Here is a 24245-nt window from a genome sequence, read left to right on the forward strand (position 1 = left end):
CTGGTGAAAGTCCAAAACAAATAATATTTTTGGAGACTGAAGAGCCAGCACTAATATAAACCTAAGTTCTGCTGAATTTTACATGGTCTTTGAAGAAAGAAATTGGGAATCTTCTCTCAACTATCTCATGGCTCAGATGCAGAGCTATGTGTCCATAAAAATTTTAGCTAATACTCAGAACTGGTTTAGAAGATTTGTTACCCACTGAACAAGATCCTGTGGAACTGGACTGGTTTAATTAGTCAATAATGAAAATATATAAGCCCTGGCCTTGAAAAGTCTTCTTTGTATTCAGTTATTCCTGTGGTTTATATTTATGTATAACTGAAGATAAAAAAGTCTTAATGTTTTCCAATTTTCTTATGCTTCTTTCCATTTCTATTTCTTTTTATGAATACAGCATCTTTTAAAACTTGTGGCTCACTCAATTCTTGAACTTTAGTATCATATCAGCAAACTTTAACTTGCTATTTCTACCTATGAATCACAAGTATAACAAAAAACTAATCCTGATGTGGAAAAACATATTTATGCAAGTTATAACATTAAATGTCAGACTTTTAACCTGTTGAATTACACAGGAATAGATTTTCTGTAATTCAGATTATATTTTAGACAGTGTTTAAACAATACGTGTTGGCTATTTAGCTTTGTCAACAGTTTCTTCACCTGAAGTACATTTTGGCTCTTCAGTATCCACAAAGATTTCACACTGTTCATACAGGCAGTTAAAGGGGCTGACAGGGAGATTCTGATTGTTACCCATTTGATGTCATTAGCATCAGCAGCTCCCAAATACCTACAGGATGAAATCTAAATTCTATCTTAAATATAGGATACGAGAGAATCATAGAAAATAGGGTAGGGGTTAGCAGCTTAGATTTTATAGTATTTTTTTATTGCTTTTACAAATGGTAATAATGGTTTCTTTAAATATTTTATTTAGGCTTTCCCTAAACTGTTCATAAAAAGTCCTTAGTTCTGCTCTGTTTCTCCTGTCAATTTTGGTAACCAGCAATAACCAAATAGTAACCAGGAGTTACAACCAAATTTATGCTGTCACTATGTTACTTAAATTTACATAACGCTCATCAGTAGTGGGTATTTTTTTTATTTTTTATTTTTTTAATTTTTCATGTTTATTTATTTTTGAGGGAGGAATGCACAGAGTGTAAGCAGGGGAGGGGCAGAGAGAAAGGGAGACACAGAATCCGAAGCAGGGTCCAGGCCCTAAGCTCTCAGCACAAAGCCCAATGCAGGGCTTGAACTCACAAACCATGAGATCATGACCTGAGCTGAAGTCGGACGCTTACCCAACTGAGCCACCCAGGCGCCCCAGTAGTGGGTATTTTTAAAAGCAAATAAAGTATTTAAGGCTTAAAGTAATTAAGGCTGTGTTTCTAATTTAGATCTGACGACCAAATTAGAATAGCAATGACTATAAACACTGTATTTGCTTAATATTTAGACAATTATAAAGTAAACACCTATATATTACACAGCATGAAACTTAAATAACATGCGATGTGTAAGTATATAGCTCCCAAGCAATCAGCTCTAAAAACCACACTTTCTCGGATATATAATTTCTGGCATATGTATGTAAAAACTTACTCACGGTCACAATATTTATTTGTTTACAAATAAATTCATTCCACAAATAACTGAGATAGTTTAACACTGTAATCACTCATCCAAAAAATGGCTGATTAAAGGAAAAATCAGCATAGAGAAATACATTTTGAAGTCAGACAAGAGTTTAATCTTAACTCTCTGGCCTGTTGGAAATACGAATCTAGAGCAACCATCTTGGTTTGTCAGGTACAGTCCCAGTTTACACATGCAGTTCCACCGTAATTGTTAACAGTTCTCTTTTCCTACTCTCACAAATGTCTTCATTAGGGGAACTTACATATCACCTGACCTAAATACCAACCTCTTCGTGTGAAAAAAGAAATTACAAGAAAACCTATATAAAGAATCATACCTGAAAGAAAGTAGGCTTTCGATAAGCCACAGCCTGCTCTTATCATTATAATCAGTTATCAAAAGGGCAATATAATAACCTAGACTCCTAAATAACGTTTTTCATAATTTCTGCCTCTTTCTGTTGCTAATCCTTTCTCTTCTGTAGCACACATACATAAACACATAAATCATAAGGATATTTGGGAGAAGTTTTTAAGAGTACCCCTAAGAAAATTTGAAATACCTGGGGTCACTGGAAGCCTCAGAATTAAAAAAATATACACAGTTTTTAAATGATACAGCTAGCTGATAATATAACTAAAGTTTGAAATGAAGTAACAGAGTGTTTTCCTTCAAAATGTCCTTAGGTTATAGTTATTTAAAAGTTCCTAATGTAGACTTTGAAAAGCAATAGCCCATCTTTAAGTCTTTCAAAAACTACAGCCTGAAAAAATATATAAAGAAGTTATTAAAATGAAAATATGAAGAAATATTTTAACTTACCTGAACTGCACAACCCAGTAAAAGTAAAAGCAACTTTTTAACTTCTTCTGTGCCTTGTTCTGAAATAAAAATGATTGCTAAGTACTACATTTCACTTTAGTTCCACTCTCTTTCTTACATTGGTAGAATTCATTGTTAAGTTACTATTCACAGCAACTTGACCCAAGGATTAAGTCTGCAAGTATAGTGAAGAATTCAAAAAAGCAGCTCTGTGTGCACAGTGTGGTAACAGCAGAAGAAATGACCAAGGATGTCCATTTTGAAGGGTTACAGTATAGACAAAATGCGCTTCAATGCTCTATCCAATAAAGTGTGCTAATTATAAATCCACTAGTTTTCCATAAATTATTATACCACACCAGTATACCAAATGAAGAACAGCTGATATAGGGGCATGCCATAAATTCAGTCAAAATGGTTCCTCATAGGTCTGGCTTCTTTTTAGGTCTATTAATGTTCTCTTTCTAAAACACATATATGATCCATCTACCTATAAAATTTAAATGGCTTTACACTGTGTAGACTCATGAGAATCCAAACCCTAAATGTTAAAGCCAGGCTGGTAAAAATGAACATTTATAATAAACTGGATAAAATTAATGGTCTGTAACAGAACTGGATAGTACATTTGCTGTGCAACAGCACTCAATTCAGATTTTCTCAAAACATATACATCTGACAAAAAAAAAAAAAAGTCACTTCTTTGGGCAGAATTTCACCATCAGGCCAATCTGTCCATAATAAAGTCCAAACCTTCTTTTCAAACATTTCCTCCTACTCTCCAGGAAACAATCTATTTTCTTAGCCACACCTGATCACCGTTCCCCAAATATATACACATCTACACTCCTCTGCCTTCACTTCTGTTACTCTCTCTGCTTGTCTTTCTTCCCTACACCATCCCTCTAGTGAGTTACTTACTAATCACGATCCTAGACACCACTCTAACATCTCTGTGTAGTCTTCCCTGACCAAACCAGCCACCAGTGGTCCCCAACCCTCTCTTATCTGCCAACTATAAGAATAACGGCTCCATATTTCACATGCCTTAATACTTTTACAGAGCTCTATTTTGTATTAATTATTACATGGTTTCCCAGTCATCTGTGCATCTCTCACCAAAACACAAGATTCTGCAAAGTACAGACCATTTTCTTTATATTCCTGGTCTTTATAATTTGGTAGGTAATTACTAAATGCATGTGAAACTGAAAATAATTCCATTTCACATATAATTTTTTTCATTTTTTAATTTGTATAGTCAAACATCCCAGAATATCTCTAAAGACCGTCTAAACTGATTCACCTCACCTAAGTGGTAATTTCCTCAGGAAAAGCAGCTGCTTGATTTTAGTTTTTATTTCAGCTTTATTTGTGTTTTGAATGAGAATGGAGGGTGGGGTTTGGAGAAGATATACTTGGAGTTGGATTACAGACAGCCTGAAAAAGTAAGTCCATTGTTGAATTTGTTAGTAGTTGCTAATTTCCCTAGTTGTTCAAAAATTAAAACTCTGAACAGGTCACATTTAAAACCTGGCAAAGGGCAGAAATTTCTGACAAAAATAATTTAAATGACCTAAGAAAACTGCTTCTCATCTTTCTATTTAGAAGTAGTTTAATTTAAACTACAACATCAATCACTAAAATCTTAAGATTCAAACAGCTCTGGCAATGAGAGCAGATGTATGAATACAAACCTAGAAATTATTTCAAAATCACTTCTTTTCTAAGGTTATGTTCCTTTAATCATGTTCTATATTGTTTATAATGAGATACTAAAAATAATTACAGGAAAGTATCAATGTGGTAGAGTTAAAACAACACTGGCCTTAACGTAAAATGAATGTCTGTTCCGTCCTACACATTACAAATATTCTAAGCTTATTGCCTCTTTATAAAATGGAATATCACCTCTGATTTTACCTAGAGCCATTGTATTCATATAAATAAGCAAGATCTTGATAAGCATTATAGCATTACGCAAAGTTAAGACTATCACATTATGCTAATTTTAATACTTACCAGAAAAAGGATTTTTGCCAATGATTAAGACATTTGGCAATGACATCATGATCAATTGCTGCAAAGTCTCCTGTAAAAAGATACCCCAATGGTTGTTATACAGGTAATGCTGATTAATTAGTCAATAAGCTGTAACTTATGATTTGTGCACTTCTCTGTGGATATGCTATACTGCAAATAAAAAGCTTTCAAAAAGGTGAAAAAACTTACCCAAGGTCTTAAAAAGACATCTAAGATCTTAAACTTTTTGTAACTTTAAGTTAATGAATTAAGTCACTAAAATTATAGTATCAGCCAGACTTAATAACATATCAAATATCTACAAAATAAGTGTCCAAGTGAACAGGTCTAATATTGACTATTTGGAAATCTGAGTTTTAGGTATTAGATGATGATTTAAAGATGATTAAATAATATTCCTCAATAAAAGATCAAGCATGATTACTCTTTTTGGTCTTTTGTTACTTCTCTTTAAGGGAATTAAAAACCTCTATTAAAATTAAGGAAATTATGGAGCGCCTGGGTGGCTCAGTCAGTTGAATGTCCGACTTCCACTCAGGTCATGATCTCACGGTTTTTGAGTTTGAGCCCCATGTCAGGCTCTGTGCTGACAGCTCAGAGGCTGGAGCCTGCTTCGGATTCTGTGTCTCCCTCTCTCTTTGCCCCTCCCCCACTCATGCTCAGTCTCTCTCTCTCAAAAACAAATAAACATTAAAAAAAATTAAGGACACTAGTTACTTCATTAAAAATCGTGTCTTAAGATCATTTCATGCAAGTGAGCTCTTCCTCAGTGAATCATTATTTCTCCCCTCTATCTACAATAGATGTTTTAGTTCAATTTCTCTCAAATTGTCCGTGACAAGAATATATACACATTCTGATACTACGGGATGATTCAGAAGAATTGAATGCTTTCAAATTACTCATTTTAGTTAATACATCAACTATGCATCTTCCATTTTTATTATCCTTGTTTTGAGGAGATGAAGGAACACAATGTGTCTGTCATTACTATCACTAATAATGACATGCTACAAAGGGTCTGCAATGAATTAAGACTACAGGACGACAGGTGTCCCGTGATATTGCTCAATGCTGTCCCGTGACATTGCTCAATCTATGCAAAATTATACAAACAATTGTGAATGTCCTTATAATTTGGCTTTCACTATATATTCAGACATAACCAGTTACTGAGGAATACATTTTTAAAAGTGTTTAATTCTTTCTGAATCACTCTTTACTTAATACTATGATGAGGGAGCAAATATCATGAAAATTTAACTTGTATTGCTTTTTAAAGATGTGTAATTCTAGATCCCATAAAGCATTTTCCCATAGCCAGTGTGTAACATGTACCAGAGGTTCATTAGAATTCATCTTTTATCTATAATTCCTTATAGGTATGTATTAGACTCAAAACATTTTCTTCAGTGTTATATATACTGGCTCTTTAAAAAACTATTACCAAAACATGGATACATGTTATTTTTTTTAATGTTTGTTTATTTTTGAGAGAGAGAGAGCACGAACATACACGTGAGTGGGTGAAGGGCAGAGAGAGAATCCCAAACAAGTTCCTTCCTGTCAGTGCAGAACCCAACACGGGGCTCAAACCCAGAACTATGAGATCATGACCTATGCTGAAGCTAGATGCATGACTGAGCCACCCAGGTGCCCCAAAACATGCACACATTTAAAGAAAAAGTATACACTCAGTATGTGTATCATGTCAGATAAATAATTAAGAGTAAGTGTCAAGAAGTGCTAAAATCACTTACTCCAAAGACTGAGTCTGGTTATTTAATAAATAAAATTTCCAGTTCAAAGCAAGTTACCTCAGGACAGAATATGCTATTAGCTAAGTATGTAACAGCTAAATGGACCTAAAGAATCATTCTTTGTTTCCTTGCCTTGAAGCAAAATTATCAAGACTACATGGACATACTGTTGTATTTTCATTTTCATTTGTCTCCATATACTTTTTAATTTCTTCTCTAATTGCCTAGTTGACCCATTCATTCTTTAGTAGGATGTTCTTTAACCTTCATGCTTTTGGAGGTTTTCCAGACTTTTTCCTGTGCTTGATTTCAAGTTTCATAGCACTGTGGTCTGAAAGTGTGCATGGCATGATCTCAATTCTTTTTATACTACGTAAGGGCTGTTTTGTGACCCAGTATGTGATCTTGGAGAATGCTCCATGTGCACTCAAGAAGAAAGTATATTCTGTTGCTGTGGGATGCAGAGTTCTAAATATCTGTCAAGTCCATCTGATCCAATATATCATTCAGGGCCCTTGTTTCTTTATTTATTCTCTGTCTAGATATTCTATCCATTGTTGTAAGTGAAGTATTAAAGTCTCCTGCAATTACCAGGAGACTTATCAATTCTTATCAATAAGGTTGCTTATGTTTGTGATTAACTGTTTTATATATTTGGGGGATCCCAAATTTGGTGCATAGACATTTATAATTGTTAGCTCTTCCTGATGTATACACCCTGTAATTATTATATAATGCCCTTCTTCATCTCTTGTTACGACCTTTAATTTAAAGTCTAGTTAGTCTGATATAAGTATGGCTACTGCAGCTTTCTTTTCATTTCCAGTAGCATGATAGACAGTTCTCCATCCCCTCACTTTCAATCTGAAGGCATCCTCAGGTCTAAAATGAGTCTCTTGTAGACAGCAAATAGATGGGTCTTGTTTTTTTATCCATTCTGATACCTTATGTCTTTTGGTTGGAGCAATTAGTCCATTTACATTCAGTGTTATTATTGAAAGATATGGATTTAGAGTCATTGTGATATCTGTAGGTTTCACGCTTGTAGTGGTGTCTCTGGTACTTTGTGGTCCTTGCAACATTTCACTCACAGAATCCCCCTTAGGATCTCTTGTAGGGCTGGTTTAGTGGACGAATTCCTCCAGTTTTTGTTTGTTTGGGAAAACCTTTATCTCTCCTTCTATTCTGAATGACAGACTTGCTGGATAAAGGATTCTTGGCTGCGTATTTTTTCTGTTCATCACATTGAAGATTTCCTGCCATTCCTTTCTGGCCTGCCAAGTTTCAGTAGACAGGTCTGCTACTACCCTTACGGTCTACCTTTGTATGTTAAGGCCCATCTATCCCTAGGTGCTTTCAGAATTCTCTCTTTATCCTTGTATTTTGCCAGTTTCATTATGATATGTCATGCAGAAGATCAATTCAAGTTATGTCTGAAGGGAGTTCTCTGTGCCTCTTGGATTTCAATGCCTGTTTCCTTCCCCAGATCAGGGAAGTTCTCAGCTATGATTTGTTCAAGTACACCTTCAGCCCCTTTCTCTCTCTTCTTCTTCTTCTGGAATTCCTATGATACAGATATTGTTCTGTTTGATTGCATCACTTAGTTCTCTAATTCTCCCTTTGTACTCCTGGATTTTTTTTATCTTTTTCTCAGCTTCCTCTTTTTCCATAATTTTATCTTCTAATTCACCTATTCTCTCCTCTGCCTCTTCAATCCGCGATGAAGCCGTGAATAACTGAGGAGGCGGGCATATTCCTGGAGATGGCTGAATGTTGTAAAGAAATTTATTTCCCACAGGGGCGCCTGGGGGGCTCAGTCAGTTGAGCGTCCGACTTCGGCTCAGGTCATATTCTCACAGATCATGGGTTCAAGTCCCACACTGGGGTCTGTGCTAACAGCTCAGAGCCTGGAGCCTGCTTCGGATTCTGTCTCCCTTTCTCTGCCCATCCCCCACTCATGCTCTGTCTCTCTCAAAAGTAAATAATAAACATTAAAAAAAAAAAAGACTACCTGTACATATATTTAAAAGAAATCATAAATATGAGATGCATAAAAAAAAGCAATCACTGTTCTGTCTCTATCCCATTTAGCAGAGATAGTCTAAGAACAAAGAACATTCAAATTCAGTATTATTAAAGAGGTATTAAACTTTAAGAGATCCTGAGTTATTAGGAAAAAACCTTTACCTCAGTTTTAAGATAAAGGATAATTCTCATTTATACCACTTGTTTTGGGATAACATGCATGAAAACTGATAAATCATACCAGAAAACATCAACTTAGATTTTCAAGGTAATTTATTATATTGTTTTGCCATGTAACATTCCATGTTGGTTTAATGTTATAAGGAAACTGTCCAGACCAATAGTAATCTTCAATACGTCCACAACCTCACTCCTCCACCCTCTTCCTCAGCTGGCTCCCCACTCCTGCCTACTCTGTTATCCCATGCCTCATGGTAACTCTGTCTGTTCAAAAAGATAAAAGCAATCTCATTGATCCTTTCACTGTATGGTATCATCAATAACCTAATGTGTTTGACTTTTATGCTATGTAACTCTAGTAGTTCGATGATGCAATTGCTACAAAAAACTGCTATATTCAAACTTAACTCCATGTGTCTGAAAATGTACTTTAGTGTAGCAGAATCTGATACCTAGTACAGCATACTCTGGTAGAGTACAATCTGAATGTCTAGGCTTAAATGTCAGCTCCATGACTTACTGTGTATGTGACTTCTGTTGGGAAGGGCAGGAAATAAAACAAAAGTATAAAGTTTTTTTTTTTTTTAGTGGTCGTTGTGAAATACTAGTTAATGGGAAAAAATCTATCTTTTACGTTATTTCCAAGTATTAATTTAGTTATGTCTGAAAGTGATAATATTAGGCAAGGCAGCTAAAAACTACACAAATTTTAAAAATCCAATTATTCTAAAACCTCTATTTGGCTCTATGCATCCAGAAGATTTGTAAAAATTCCTATTTCCCTATTCTAATCTTACAAGTAACACTGAAAAATAAACAAAACATAAAAGATATCAGAGACTAAAAAAACCTGATTGCTATTGTTGAAACTCTATTAAATATCATCCCCAGATTTCCCAGACATCACCTAGTTCTAAAGATGTTCATTATTAAGGTGCTAAAGAAATGGAAAAATAATACATATTTGAGCCCAAGATAAATATGACTTTAAGTAGGAGGAACAGATTAATTGAAGAGTTAAGGATGATAATACATACGTATATGAATTAGTGAAGATACTTCACTTTGTTAGAAAAGTGGCAAGAAAAGGGGCACCTGGGTGGCTCAGTTGGTTAACTGTCTGACTTCGGCTCAGGTCATGATCTTATGGTTCATGGGTTTGGGCCCCATATTGGGCTCTGTGCTGACAGCTGAGAACCTGGAGCCTGTTTCAGATTCTGTGTCTCCCTCTCTCTCTCCCTCCCTCACTCATGCTCTGTCTCTCAAAAATAAATAAATGTGAATTTTTTTAAAAAAAAAGTGGTAAGAAACATAAAAAAATGTATAGAGAAAGAATTTTAGAAATATAACTGAAAGAATTGAGAAAACCAGGGCAGTTATTCATTCAACAAATATTTACTGTGTGTTTATTATCTGCCAGACATTGTTCTAGAAAATGGAAATACAGCAGTAAACAAAAATCTGTGCTCTCATGGGGTAGACAGAAAATAAGTAAGTGATTTTGATGATAAGTGCTAAGTATAAAAATAAAGCAGGGAATGAGAAGGCGTACTGGAGATTGTGTTGTTTCACAGAACAGGGAGAAATTCTATCCTGGTATGAAAACAGCCTGGAGAACACCAATACTTAATAAAAAGACCAAACAAGAATGAACTGGCAAAATTTGCAACTACGTGGATGGAACTGGAGGGTATTATGCTAAGTGAAATTAGTCAGAGAAAGACAAAAATCATATGACTTCACTCATATGAGGACTTTAAGAGACAAAACAGATGAACATAAAGGAAGGGAAACAAAAATAATATAAAAACAGGGAGGGGGACAAAACAGAAGAGACTCATAAATATGGAGAACAAACTGGGGGTTACTGGAGGGGCTATGGGAGGGAGGATGGGGTAAATGGGTAAGGGGCACTAAGGAATCTACTCCTGAAATCACTGTTGCACTATATGCTAACTAATTTGGATACAAATTTTAAAAAAGAAAAAAGAAAATTAAAAGAAAAAAAGAAAGAACTGTCAGAGATTACATTAAAAGGAAAATAACAGTAAAGGTGCTCTGATAGGTACAAGTAATTTTATTCCTAGTACTTTTTGTTGACTTACAGTTTTTCTATAAAAAGTGGTATATTAACTACATTTTTAGTTGACCATCTAAAAGCTTTATTGATATACACACAAGCTTCCGTGAATTAAAGTTCATATTGCTAAAACACTGTAAGAAAGGCTATTTCATGTTTGTGCCAACACAGACAGTATTTAGTTAATCTTTAAAGATAACTTGAACTACAGGGTACCTGGGTGGTTCCGTCAGTTAAGTGTCCAACTCTTGATTTCAGTCCAGGTCATGATCTCGTGTTTTGTGAGATTGAGCCCAACGATGGGCTCTGTACTAACAGCATTGAGCCTGCTTGGGGCTCTCTCTTCCTCTCTCTCTTCCCCACCCCACTTGTGCTTGTGCATACTCTCTCTTTCTCAACATAAATAAACTTTAAAAATGTATCTAAGCTCATTTAAGAAAAAAAAGATAACTTAAACTAGGCTTCTCCTTCTTCCTAGAAGTTATCCAGAAACTACTTTCACAATAAGTTAAACAATACTTCTGGCAAAGGTCTGGGCTCATATCCCTTTCCTGAATTACACACTGAGCAAAATGCTGTTACTAAAACTGCACATTACTATAGTACTAAACATAAGTTTCAAAGATTTCTAAAATATAAGAGTCTCTTCTCTGAGACTGATGATATAGGGGCACCTAGGTGGCTCAGTCAGTTAAGTGTCTGACTTTGGCTCAGGTCATGATTTCACAGTTCATGGGTTCAAGCCCTGTGTCAGGCTCTGTGCTGACAGCTCAGAGGCTGGAGCCTGCTTCGGATTCTGTGTCTCCCTCTCTCTCTGCTCCCCCCCCCCAGAGCTCATGCTCTGTCTGTCAAAAATAAATAAAACATTAAAAAAAATTTTTTTAATGAATAAACATAAAAAATATTTAAAAAATAAGACACGATCTATTTTAAAAATTCAAACATAATTACATTTATAATATTTGTATTTATATTTTTATCTGTGTTACTAGTGAAAAGAATTAAGACATTTTACATTTTAGTAGTCTATAAAAAAAAAAAGTAAATGAATGGCATTAAAAGGAAAGAACATTTCGGACACCTTGGTGGCTTAGCTGTTGGGTGGCCGACTTTGGCTCATGTCATGATCTTGCAGTTTGTGGGTTCAAGCCCCGCATCGGCTCTATGCTGACAGCTTGGAGCCTGGAGCCTGATGTAAATTCTGTGTCTCCCTCTCTCTGCCCCTCCCCCGCTCATGCTCTGTGTCTCTCTCTCTCTCCAAAATAAATAAACATTAACAAAAAAGTTTTTTTAACTTGTTTAAAAAAAAGGGAAGAACATCTGACCAAAATGTCAAAAATACGATATCAAGTATGTGTTGTATAAAAAACAAAGAGTCTCATTTCCTTGGCTACTATATTTTATTAATAATCCAAATATTGGCTATTATAACACATATTAAACAAAAACTTTAATAAGTACCACCTTTCTCTGGCAACTAGATTAATGGTACCAGACCATTTCTTTTTAGTATTAACGACATTAACCATACAAAAACGTCCCAATAAATTTAAATTTCCTAATAGTATTCTTTTTTTTCTGAGCCTCAAATGATTCAGCTTATTATTTTAGTGGTAGTTGAGGAACCACCTTGCTTCATTCAGTACTTATTTAAACTGCAGGCACAGTAGTCAAGACAAACACTGCTGCTGACAGAATTATAAAAATGGACTAAGATTTTACTAGCAAACTCTGTCTCTGATAATCAAGTTCACTATTCATTCACAGGAATAAAAATAACACTTTTTAAAAATTCAAAGAGCCTAGGTAATTTTACATGATAGTTATAGCTTACTTATTTCTGACTTGGAAATTTCAAATATTTATTTGCAAGACAAAAATACTTGCCATATATGGATCAAGTGATTATCTGAAAAGGTCTAACTGCCACTAAACATGAAGAAGTGCATGTTCAATGAACTTCTCACAATCTATTCTCACCAGTTATTTCTCTCAAGACCTCTTATTATTACTCCCTCATTGTACTTATTTATCACAATCAAAAGTATTTTATTTAGTCATTTACTTGTCTATTATCCCTCTAATAAAACCGCTAAGTTCCATGAGATGAGGGACATGGTTTGTTGTGTTCACCACTGTAGCCCCAATGCCTTAGCATTCAATAACACGTAGCAGAAAAGAGAGGAAATCTGAATGACACTGTAATTCTTACTGAGCTTGTACATATTCCAAATCATTAAAATGAAAAAAAGGAGTAATACTGACACTTAAGTTTACCTATCATTACTAAAAAGATTCAATGAAATAATTCCTTCCACTAATAATCATTTCAGGGTATTCTGTCAATCTTCTTTTCTCCCTGGGAACCATTTCTACAAGATGACCCTGATTCCTACCAACCCATTAAAAAAAATTTGGAGACACACATTTATGAATTTTAGCATATCCAAATTCATTTTCCTTTTGTGAAACAGACCCACCATAATGTATGACAATATTTTACCTCAATACTTTTTCTGAGGAGCATATGAGATATAAATAAATATTTTTAGTAGTTTTAATAGATTTCAGGGAAAATTTTGATTTTTCCAAAAGACAGGTAATTTAACAGGTGACAAAAACTGCACTGATTTAGACTTTAACTTGAAATCTGTCTTATATTAAACCAGGCCATGTGTGTCTTGGTTACATATATGAGGAAATAAAATTAGCAAATCAATTAATTGTGTAAATAAGACAGTTGATCTATTCCTGAAGATACTTTAGAACTGTCCTGGGGGCGCCTGGGTGGCTCTGTCAGTTAAGTGTCCAACTCCTGATCTTGGTTCAGGACATGATCTTATGGACCATGGGATCAAGCCCCGCATCAGGCTCTGCGCTGACAGCATGGAGTTTGGGATTCTGTCTCCCTCTCTCTCTGCCCCTTCCCTGCTTGCTCTCCATCTCTTTCTCAAGGTAAATAAGCATTTAAAAAAAAGTTTAGAAGTGTCTTGGAAACATTTTATCTAAGAATATGAAGCACTGGGTTGATGGCAGAAATAGTTTGGTAAACTGGCTCTACAGGAAAAACACAAGGGAGTAATACAAGGAGAATTTCAATCTTCAGTAATATTTTGTGTTTTAAGTATCTGAAACAACACTGACAAAATGTTAAGATATTCATTCATGTCTAACCCTAAGTTAGTCCATTGGTATTCAAACAGATTAATAAAAAGAAAAGAATATGTAAGTGGTCATCCAGCAAATGTTAATGAAATATTACAGATGTGTCTAAAAAAAATGGTGTCAACTCAACACAAGTCAAAATACTAATAATAAAATCACCAGGCATGATAAACATTTGGGCTTTTCAATTCTGGCACTATTAACATTTTGGGCTGGATAATTCTTAGTTTTGGGAAACTGTGCTGCGCACTATAAGACACTTAGCTGTATTCCTGGCTTCTACCCACTAAACACTAGTAGTATTCCTAGGTGTAAGAACCAAAAATGTCTCTAATCACTGCCAAATGTCCCCTGGGGGATAAAAGCACCCTCCATTGAGGACCACTTATTTAAACTATTGAACTGATGGATTTCACAATTCTATCCTTCCCAAATTTCTTGGTGACTACAACATCGTTAGATTAACATGATTAATAAAAAGGTAATTTCAACACTTAGCTTTAGGCAGGAGGAAGACAAAGAACAAGACAGCAGTAGTTTAATAAAAAAGAAATACTACTTCATGCTACAACATGAATGAACCTCGAAATCATTATGCTAGGTAAAAGAAGTCAGTAACAAAAGACCACACACTGTACAATTCCATTTTTATGAAATGTCCAGAACAGGCAAATATACAGAGACAAAAATAGATTTTAGCAACTGCCTAATGCTGGAGTGGTGGTGGTGGTAGTGGTGGTGGTGGTGGTGGTAAATGTGTGTGCAGGACAGGGAAAATAGGAGTAACTGCTTTTAGATATAGGGTTTCTTTCTGGAGTGACAAAGCTATTCTAAAATTGGTTATTCTAAATATACTAAAAACCTCTGAATTGGACATTTTTAATGGGTTAATTATACGGTATATGAAGTACATCTAAATAAAGCTGTTTAGAAAATAAAAGCAGTGGTATACAATACAGAATTAGGTTGCACTGACAACTGATTTAAGATTCTGATGCAGAAATCCCTTTGCCTTCCAAGGAGTCTCATTGAAAGTTTCAAGGCAAACTTCCATCTCTCTAAAGATAGTGTAAAACCAAAAATCCAGCATTGTTTTTTTTTAATTTTTTTTCAAGTTTTATTTATTTTTGAGAGAGAGAGCATGAGTTGGGAGAGGCAGAGAGAGAGGGAGACACAGAATGAGAAGCAGGCTCCAGGCTCTGAGCTGCCAGCACAGAGCCCGATGCGGGGCTCAAACTCACAGACCGTGAGATCATGACCTGAGCTGAAGTCACACACTTAACCAACTGAGCCACCCAGGTGCCCCACAGCATTGTTTTAAAGAACAAAACTGAAGACTGTCAAAATAAGCCACTGTATCACTTAATCTAGTCATTTGTTTCATATCTGAAAATACTGATATCAAACAACATTAAAAGACAAAACAGATGTATCATAAAACCTAACTTACTCATATCAACTGAAGGAAAATGACAGTTGAAATATTGGCAAATAATAAACAAAAGTTTATAAAAAATCTAGCACAGACTTATTTCTGACAAGGAGTACTAGATATTAGAAAGGAAGGAATCCAAAATTGCTAGATAATTTTTAAAAATTTCTTTTAAAATGACTGAGCTCAAAAGAAAATAAAAAGATAAACCTCAGTTAAAAGATCAAACAAAACAAAAACCTGAACCCTACAAAGGAAGACAAGAAAGAAGCTGTTTTTCTTGGCCTTTGGTAGAGACTGAGGAGGGTTATTTCCCTAAGGATTTGCAATAATGTAGCACCAGCTTAAAAAAAAAATGTAAACACATAATTTACATACACACAAATGCAGAGAAAGAGATTCAGAAATCCACATACTCAGGCACTAATAGAGGTACTCTCCAGGCATTAGAAGTATGTTTGTATTTTGTCATCTTTTCTAGTTTTGTATAGTATACAAGTACTGCTTCTAAGTATAGAGCTGCTTAAAATAAAATGGTTCTGGGATTGTTGCACAAATAAAACAAATTCTCTCTGGAGCAATACATCTTTGGCCCAGACACAAAGTATTCCCACAGACAAATCCCCTCCCACCCAAAATAAGGTCACAATTACACACACACACACACCATTGCCCCTGTTGCCACCACCACCATAAGAAACAGCAAACTGAAAACAAAATGCAGGTTCAGATCCCCACGGATCTGACTTCAGATTTTGGAATTATCAGGCATAAAATCTAAAATAGAAAAATTTTTTTAATTTCTGAAGAAATAAAGGAATTAAAAGAATTATTAATAACAACATGAAAAGGCAAAGATATAAAGAATCAAACAGAACTTCTACAAAGGAAGGATGTAATTACTGAATCGAAAGTTAATCAGTGGGTTAAACAGAACATCTGACACATATGAAAGGCAAAATTAGCAAACTGGAGGGATAGTCCTGAAAAAAATACTCAGAATACAGTACAAGACTGATAAGGTAAAAGAAAGTTTAATGAACATGGGGGATAGAGTAAGAAACTAATAAACATGTAACAGAAATACCTGAAGGATATCAGGCTAATATAAAAGGAAAGAGACATGAGAAGAGACAATATTAGCAACCAGGAGATAAAGTTTAACCTAGGAACAAAAATTAGACTAATAGCTGACATCTCTAGAACTGAAAGGAATCCCGAGATAGAAGAATAAAATCTGTAAAACACTGAGAGAAAAGTAATTGTTAAAAAATTGCATACCCAATAAAATGATCTTTCAAGAACAAGGGTAAAATAAAGGCATTCTTGGACAAATAAAACATTGAGAAACTTTACCATCAACAAGCCCTCTTTAAATAAATATTTAAAGATATACTTCAGTAAGAAAATAATACCAAATAGAATTCTGAGGTACAAAAGAAAACCTTGTGGGGGGGGGGGGCGGGAGGAAAACACATAGTTTGATCTAAAGGAACACTGAATCTATTTATTTAACACTACTTTTAGTATCTAATTCATGGGGTTTTTAAATTTATGGGGTTTTAATACTTTCAGTATCTAATTTATGGGGTTTTTAAAAAAGAAAACACAAGACAAGAACAGCTTAAAGATCATAAAGGGAAATAAATGGAGTTAAAGCACTCTAACATCATGGAACTATTACATAAAAGAGTAAAAATACCAAGTAATTTTGGCCTTTTTTTGCTAGGTAAGAATGGAAGGTGTAATTTCAAGAGTGGCCTATAAAAAAAAAAAAGAAGTAGGATAAAAAACATTTACACCAGTAGAAAAAAATATGAGGAAACACTTATAAATGGTACAATTCGCCATAATAATTTAAACATTTAAAACTCATTTGCATTCAATCATACAGCTTTCAACTGTATAAAGGAAAACTTGACACATCTATCATCATAATAAGAGATTCCAACTCATCTTTCTCAATAACTGATAGATCAAGAGACAAAATTAATCAGGCTATGTAAGTTTGAAAAATGCAATTAACAAACAAGCTTGCTCTGACTCTGCACCCAAAAAACTGGAGAATACCTATCTTTCTGAAGCACACATCAAACTTTAATAAAATGTGACAACATAATAGGCCAAGCCAAGTAATTATTAACAAATGTCAAAGAATCAGTATCACAAAAGCCAATTTTCTTTGACCAAAAATCAAAACCAAAAAAGAGTGCTTGAAAAATACCCTATATTCAGAAATCTAAAGGCGTATTTCTAAATACCTCAAGTGGAAAAAGAAATCACAAAACGAGAAAATGCAAAAAATAAATATTTTAAAGAATACAACATACCAAAATTTGTGTAATGCACCTATGGTGATTTGTAGAGGTGTACTGATAGCCTGGAAAATGCTCATATTTAAACCACGAACTATGCATCTAATTTAAGTTTAAACAAGGACAATAAAAAGTACACTTTTCAAAGGCATAATTCAAGTAGCCTAACAAAGTGTTGCACTATGCAAGCTCTCAGAAACTGGGAACTGGTTTTAACATTTCATAAAGTACAATAATTATTTTTAAAATTAGGTAATATGAAGTATTTGCTTGTATCTTTAATATTGCATAAGAAATGGATTATGTCAATTCTACTCTATCTCCAGCAAATAAACCAGTATCTGACACATAATAATTAGCATTTAGTATATTCTAGGTAAATAATACCTTTTGTTATTATACAAAAAATATGAATACATAAACATTAATTATAATACTAAATGAAGAAAAAGGACCACTTACCTGGTAATAAAATTTTATCTGTCTCACCAAAATGGATAGATTATGAATTCTAAGTGATGCATCATTGTTGACCTTTTTATTTACTCTCTGACTCTCCGATTTAGGATTGCTGTAAGAAATTTAAAAAAAATGCTTTAAACTAAAATTATACTCAAATACATGTATCAACCTATAGGTGACTGAAAATAACCACATTAAAAAATGTGTATCCATCTGCATTAACAGAGATGACCCAAAGGACAGATGATGTGTTCTGTGCTTCTAATTAATATAAATGCATCTGATATTTCTAAGACAATGGCAAAATAAATTTGAAACATAAGTTACATATTTCTCTTCATTCTCATTTTGTTTCCCCATCTTCCTGGGATGAATAACCTCTTCTTTCTTTCAAATATATTTATTTCCATCACCCAAAATACATCTATTTAAATCAAGACTGTGGGACGCCTGGGTGGCTCAGTTAGTTAAGCATCCAACTTTGGCTCAGGTCATGATCTCACAGTGCATGAATCTGAGACCTGCGTCAGGCTCTGTGCTGACAGCTCAGAGGCTGGGGCCTGCTTAGAAATCTTTGTCTCCCACTCTTTCTGTCCCTTCCCCGCTCACGCTCTGTCTCTCTCTCTCTCTCTGTGTCTCTCAAAAATAAACAAATATTAAAAAAATTCTTAAATAAAAAATAAGTAAATCAAGACTATAAAATATGAGCTAATAACCAAGAAATGGTGTATCTCCTCCATAGACAATGGGGACTATATGTGAGCAGCCACTGTTCCACAGAAGTTAAAGAATGCAGTTATGACACAGGTTAATACTTTAATCTTAGGTAAACTATACAGATTCAATGAAAGCAAATGGTTGAAGGATTCTGAAGTAGCAGAAACTGAAAAAAAAAAAAGTTAGACCATGGTTAAGAATGAGAAATTCAATCACAACCAAAAAAAAGGCAATATAAGTAAAAATACACAAGTGTGACTATATAAAACCAAAAAGCTTCTGCACAGCAAAGGAAACCACCAACGAAATGAAAAGTCAACTTATGGAATGGGAGAAAGTATTTTTCAAATCATATACCTGATAAGGGGGGTAAATATTCAAAATACATAAAAAGCTCATACAACAACAAAAAATGAAACAATCTGATTTTAAAATGGGCAGAGGAACTGAATAGACATTTTTTCTAAAAAAGACCTACAAATGGCTAATAGGTACATGAAAAGGTACTCAACATCAGTAATCAAAAAAACACAAATCAAAACCATAATTAAGAATCACCTCATGTCTGTTAAAATGGTTACATCAAAAATGTAAGTGATAACAAATGTTTTGGCAAGGATGTGGAAGAAAGGGAACTCTCGTGCACTGTTGTTAGGAATGTAAATTGTTGCAACCACCATGGAAGTTCATGAAAAATTAAAAATAGAACTACCATATAATCAGCAACTCCACTTCTCAATATATATGCCAAAGGAAATGAAAACAGAATCTCAAAAAGATATCTGCATGTTCACTGCAGTATTATTTACAATAGCCAACACAGGAAAACAAACTGTCCATCAACAGATAAATGCATAAAGAAGATGTGAGATACACACACCTTATATATGTATTAAAATTATTACTCATCCATGAGAAAAGAAATTCTGCCACCTGCAACAGTCAAATGGACCTTGAGGGCGTTATGCTAAGTGTAATAAGACAAACAGACAAATACTTATATTCTTTTTAAGAATAGGAAATTCAAGTGGTTGCACTAGAACAGAAGAGTAAATCCATGCCAGAACATAAGCAGGTAAGAGCTAGTTCCTCATTAGGGCAAAGAGGTCAGGCTGGATAAAGGCATTGCAAAGTGAAACGGCAGACAATAAATCAGGACTCCCTATGCAAGGGCTGAATGCATATCATAAAGCAGGAACCTAAGCAGTTATTGGGACAGAGTGCTATCCTATGATTATGACTTTAAATGCAGTACCTCCACACAAGAATGCAGAGAAGAAATTGATAGCTATACAACAGAGAATAGGAACTGAATAGAAACCTCTCATTCCTTAATCCTTCCCTTTTGTACCCAGTCCATTACAATCCTAATGCCTTCAATTCCTTCCCCAGACAGATTAGACTCTACGGTGCTATATTTTGGTAATTCTCAAACTTTTAGGCTCCAAACAACTTTTGTTTTCATGGGCTATATTTACTGTAACAGAAATTAAAACTGAGAAGATATCACAGTTACTTAAGTCATTTTTAAAAATAATAAATTTCACACTTAAAAATATCAAACAAAAAAATTAATGAGAATAGCATTGTTTTACTATTTTTACACATCTCTTTATTTTTTTATATAACTTATTGTCAAGTTAGCTAACACACAGTGTATACAGTGTGCTCTTGGCTTTGGGAGTAGATTCCCATGATTCATCACTTACATACAACACCCAGGGCTCATCCCAACAATTGCCCTCCTCAATGCCCATCACCCATTTCCCCCGCCCCCATCAACCTTCTGTTTGCCCTCTGCATTTAAGAGTTTCTTATGGTTTGCCTCCCTCTCGGTAACTATTTTTTTTTTTCTTTCCCTTCCTCAATGGTCTTCTGTAAAGTTTCTCAAATTCCACATATGAATGAAAACATATGGTATCTGTCTTTCTCTGACTGACTTATTGCACGTAGTATTAAATACCCTCTAGTTCCATCCACATTGTTACAAACGGCAAGATTTCATTCTTTTTCACTGCCAAGTAGTATTCCATTGTATATATAAACCACATCTTCTTTATCCATTCATCAGTTGATGGACATTTGGGTTCTTTCCATCATTTGGCTATTGTTGACAGGGCTGCTATAAACATTGGGGTACATGTGCCCCCTATAAATCAGCACTCCTATATCTTTTAGATAAATTCCTAGTAGTGCTATTGCTGGGTCATAGGGAAATTCCATTTTTATGTTTTTGAGGACCCTCCACACTGTTTTCCACAATGGGGCACCAGTTTGCATTCCTACCAACAGTGCAAGAGGGTTCTCCTTTCCCACATCCTTGCCAACATCTGTTGTTTCCTGAGTTACTTTTAGCCACTCTGACTGGTGTGAGGTGGTATCTCAATGTGGTTTTGATTTCTATTTCCCTGATGATGAGTGATGTTCAGCATCTTTCATGTGTCTGTTAGCCATTTGGATGCCTTCTTTGGTAAAGTGTCTATTCATACCTTCTGCCCATTTCTTCACTGGATTATTTGTTCTTCAGGTGTTGAGTTTGGTAAGTTCTTTATAGATTTTGGATACTAACCCTTTATCCAATATGTTGTTTGCAAATATCTTCTCTCGTTCCATTGGTTGCCTTTTAGTTTTGTTGATTGTTCCCTTTGCTGTGTAGAAGCTTTTAATCTTGAGGAGGTCCCAACAGTTCATTTTTGCTTTTATTTCCCTTGCCTTGGGAGATGTGTGAAGTAAGAAGTTGCTGCAACCAAGGTCAAAAAGGTTGCTGCCTGTTAACTCCTCTAGGATTTTGATGTCACATATTTATGTCTGTCATCCGCTTTGAATTTATTTTTGTGTATGGTACAAGAAAGTGGTCTACTTTCATTCTTCTGCATGTTGCTGTCCAGTTCTTCCAGCACCAGTTTTGCTAAACAGACTGTCTTCTTTTCCATTGGATAATCTTTCCTGCTTTGTCGAAGATTAGTTGGCCATACATGTGTGGGTCCAGTTCTAGGCTCTCTTCTCTATTTCAGTGGTCTCTGTGTCTGTTTTTGTGAAAATACCATACTGTCTTGATGATTACAACTTTGTAGTACAGGCTAAAGTCTGGGATTGTGATGGCCCCAGCTTTGATTTTCTTCTTCAACATTACTTTGGCTATTCGGGGTCTTTTGTGGTTCCATACAAATTTTAGAATTGTTTGTTCTAGCTCTGTGAAGAATGCTGGTGTTATTTTGATTGGGATTGCACTGAAATGTATAGATTGCTTTGGGTAGCATCGACACTTTAACAATATTTATTCTTCTAATTCTTGAGCATGGATATTTTTCCATTTTTTGTGTCTTCTTCAATTTCTTTCATAAGCTTTCTATAGTTCTCAGCGTACAGATCTTTTACCTCTTTGGTTAGGTTTATTCCTAAGTATTTTATGATTCTTGGTTTGCACATCTCTTTAACATCTATTTTAAATTTAAAAAGCAGGCTTGCTCACCTTTTGCATTCATCTATTGTTTGTGGTATTTTGATTGACATACATGAAGAAAATTTAGCCTTACCAAGATATGTACTCTGAAATAAAGCAATAATTCTCTCCATAGGAGAACCTATGGAACCCCTGAGAGGATCCTCAAACCATATTCTGAGAATTACTGCTTTATTTCAACTGTTATCTTGCCAGCACTCCCAACATATTGATCCTTTGTCATGTGACCAAACTCACACTGTCAATCTCCAACACTGGGCCAGTTCAACCATATTCAGTGGAATTGTTCACAACACTAGATGAGAAAATAATACAACCAAAATAAGCTGAATATCAAATAGGATAGAACAGCTAGTACTAAACTTGCCCTCTTGCCATAAAGAACTAGAAAACTAGACGAAACATAAAATAATTGTTTCAGACTTTGGACAGCAGGTAATACAAGGTTATAATCCCTAGCGAAGTAGTGAGGCACTTTACAGAATGAGGTATCAGGAGGTGTAGCCCAAGTCACACCAAACTTAAGGACACAGAGCTTAGACTTCAAGGAAACTTAAGTAACTAAAATTTTCAGAAAATAATACTAGAGACAAGGGAACTATCCTAATACACAAGAAAGCTCCAAATATATGCCCTTGAGATTTTCGCTAAATACTAAGTTTGCCTGTGTACCCTAAATTCCACAAGACTGAGCAGAGGACGACCACAGGAATGCTGCAAACTAAGTAACAACCAAAGTTCACCAAGTGCAGGGAGAAATTCAAGTTCTGATCAGCCAGAGTGAAAAAGGAATCTTGAATAAACATCCACAACATTTAGTAAAGACCTCAGAAAAATGTCTTAGAAGTAGGACTAATCTAGGGATACCTGGGTGGCTCAGTTGGTTGGGCATCCGACTCTTGCTTTCAGCACAGGTTGTGATCTCATGGTTTCGTGGGTTCAAGACCCACATTGGGCTCTGTGCTGGCAGCATGGAGCCTGCTTGGGATTCTCATTCTCTCCCTCTCTCTCTGTCTACTCCCCACTTGTGCTGTCTGTCTCTCTCTAAATAAATAAATAGACTTAAAAAAAAAAAGCTAGCAGTTAAGTAAAAGCTATTCCAGAACCTCCCCAACAAAGCTTATAAATAAGCCTTGAAAGGATCAAGATGATTACAAGCAACATGACAATCTGCCAAAATAAAATTCATCACTCCTTAAAGGATAAGATCCAGATACTCCATAATATAATGATCAAAATGTCCTCTCTACAATCAAAAATTACTAGATATGCAGAAAAGGAAAAAAAATGATTCATGACCAGGAAAGAAAAATGGAAAGTCAATAGAAACAGACCCAGAAATGAAAGAGATCATAAGAAGATCATGAGAGATAAGGACTTTTAAAAAGCTATTATAAATACAGTGGACCCTTGAACAACATGGGGATTAGAGGTGCTGACCCCTTGGCATGGCCAAAAATCCACATATAACTTCTGATTCCCCCAAAACTTAATTACTAATAGCCTACTATTGATCAGAGCCTTACCAATAACATAAACAGTCAATGAACACATATTTTGTATATGTATATATACTGTTTTCTTACAATAAACTAGAAGAAAAAAGAAAATTATAAGAGAAAATACATTTACATTACTGTATTTGTTGAAAATACCTGTGTGTAAGTGGACCCACACAGTTCAAGCCTATGTTATTCAAGGGCCAATTGTACATTAAAGGACTTAAAGGAAAGCATTAACATTATGTGGAGAGAAATGGAAACTACTCAAAAAAACCCAAATGGAACTTCTAAAGCTAAAAGAAAAATTTTTTAAATAATAAATATATACTGTATCTGAAATGGAAAATTTACTGCATGTGTTTAATAGTAGACAAGAAACTGTAGCAAAAGATTAAAGAACCCAAAAACACAACAATAAAAAAATCCAAAGCACAGGGAGAAAGAGGGCGAAAAGAAAAAACAGGCTGAAAAGAATGAAGTCTAAGTGATTTTGGGGGCAATATCAAACTTAGAGAAAAGTTGCAGGGATAAGTAGTCTTCTTCCTAAACTTCCTGAGAATAAGTTGCTAACCTGACACCCAATAATTCCCAAATATTTTAGTGTTTATTTTCTAAAAACACATATAATC

General features: G+C 34.8%; 1 protein-coding gene across 7 annotated transcripts in view; it reads right to left on the reverse strand.

Annotated features, from left to right (window-relative positions):
• CCDC88A (coiled-coil domain containing 88A) overlaps window positions 1-24245 on the reverse strand; it is a 143091-nt gene that overhangs the window by 91387 nt on the left and 27459 nt on the right. For all 7 annotated transcript variants that reach the window (XM_045054233.1, XM_019827235.3, XM_019827234.3 and 4 more), the window contains exons 3-5: window positions 17935-18043; window positions 4495-4564; window positions 2473-2531 (exon numbers count right to left, since the gene is read on the reverse strand). In XM_045054233.1, coding sequence (XP_044910168.1) covers window positions 2473-2531; window positions 4495-4564; window positions 17935-18043 — 238 coding nt within the window. The remainder of the gene's footprint in view (window positions 1-2472; window positions 2532-4494; window positions 4565-17934; window positions 18044-24245) is intronic.

This window comes from Felis catus, chromosome A3 (assembly GCF_018350175.1).
Source record: "Felis catus isolate Fca126 chromosome A3, F.catus_Fca126_mat1.0, whole genome shotgun sequence".
NCBI classification, from domain to species: Eukaryota; Metazoa; Chordata; class Mammalia; order Carnivora; family Felidae; genus Felis; species Felis catus.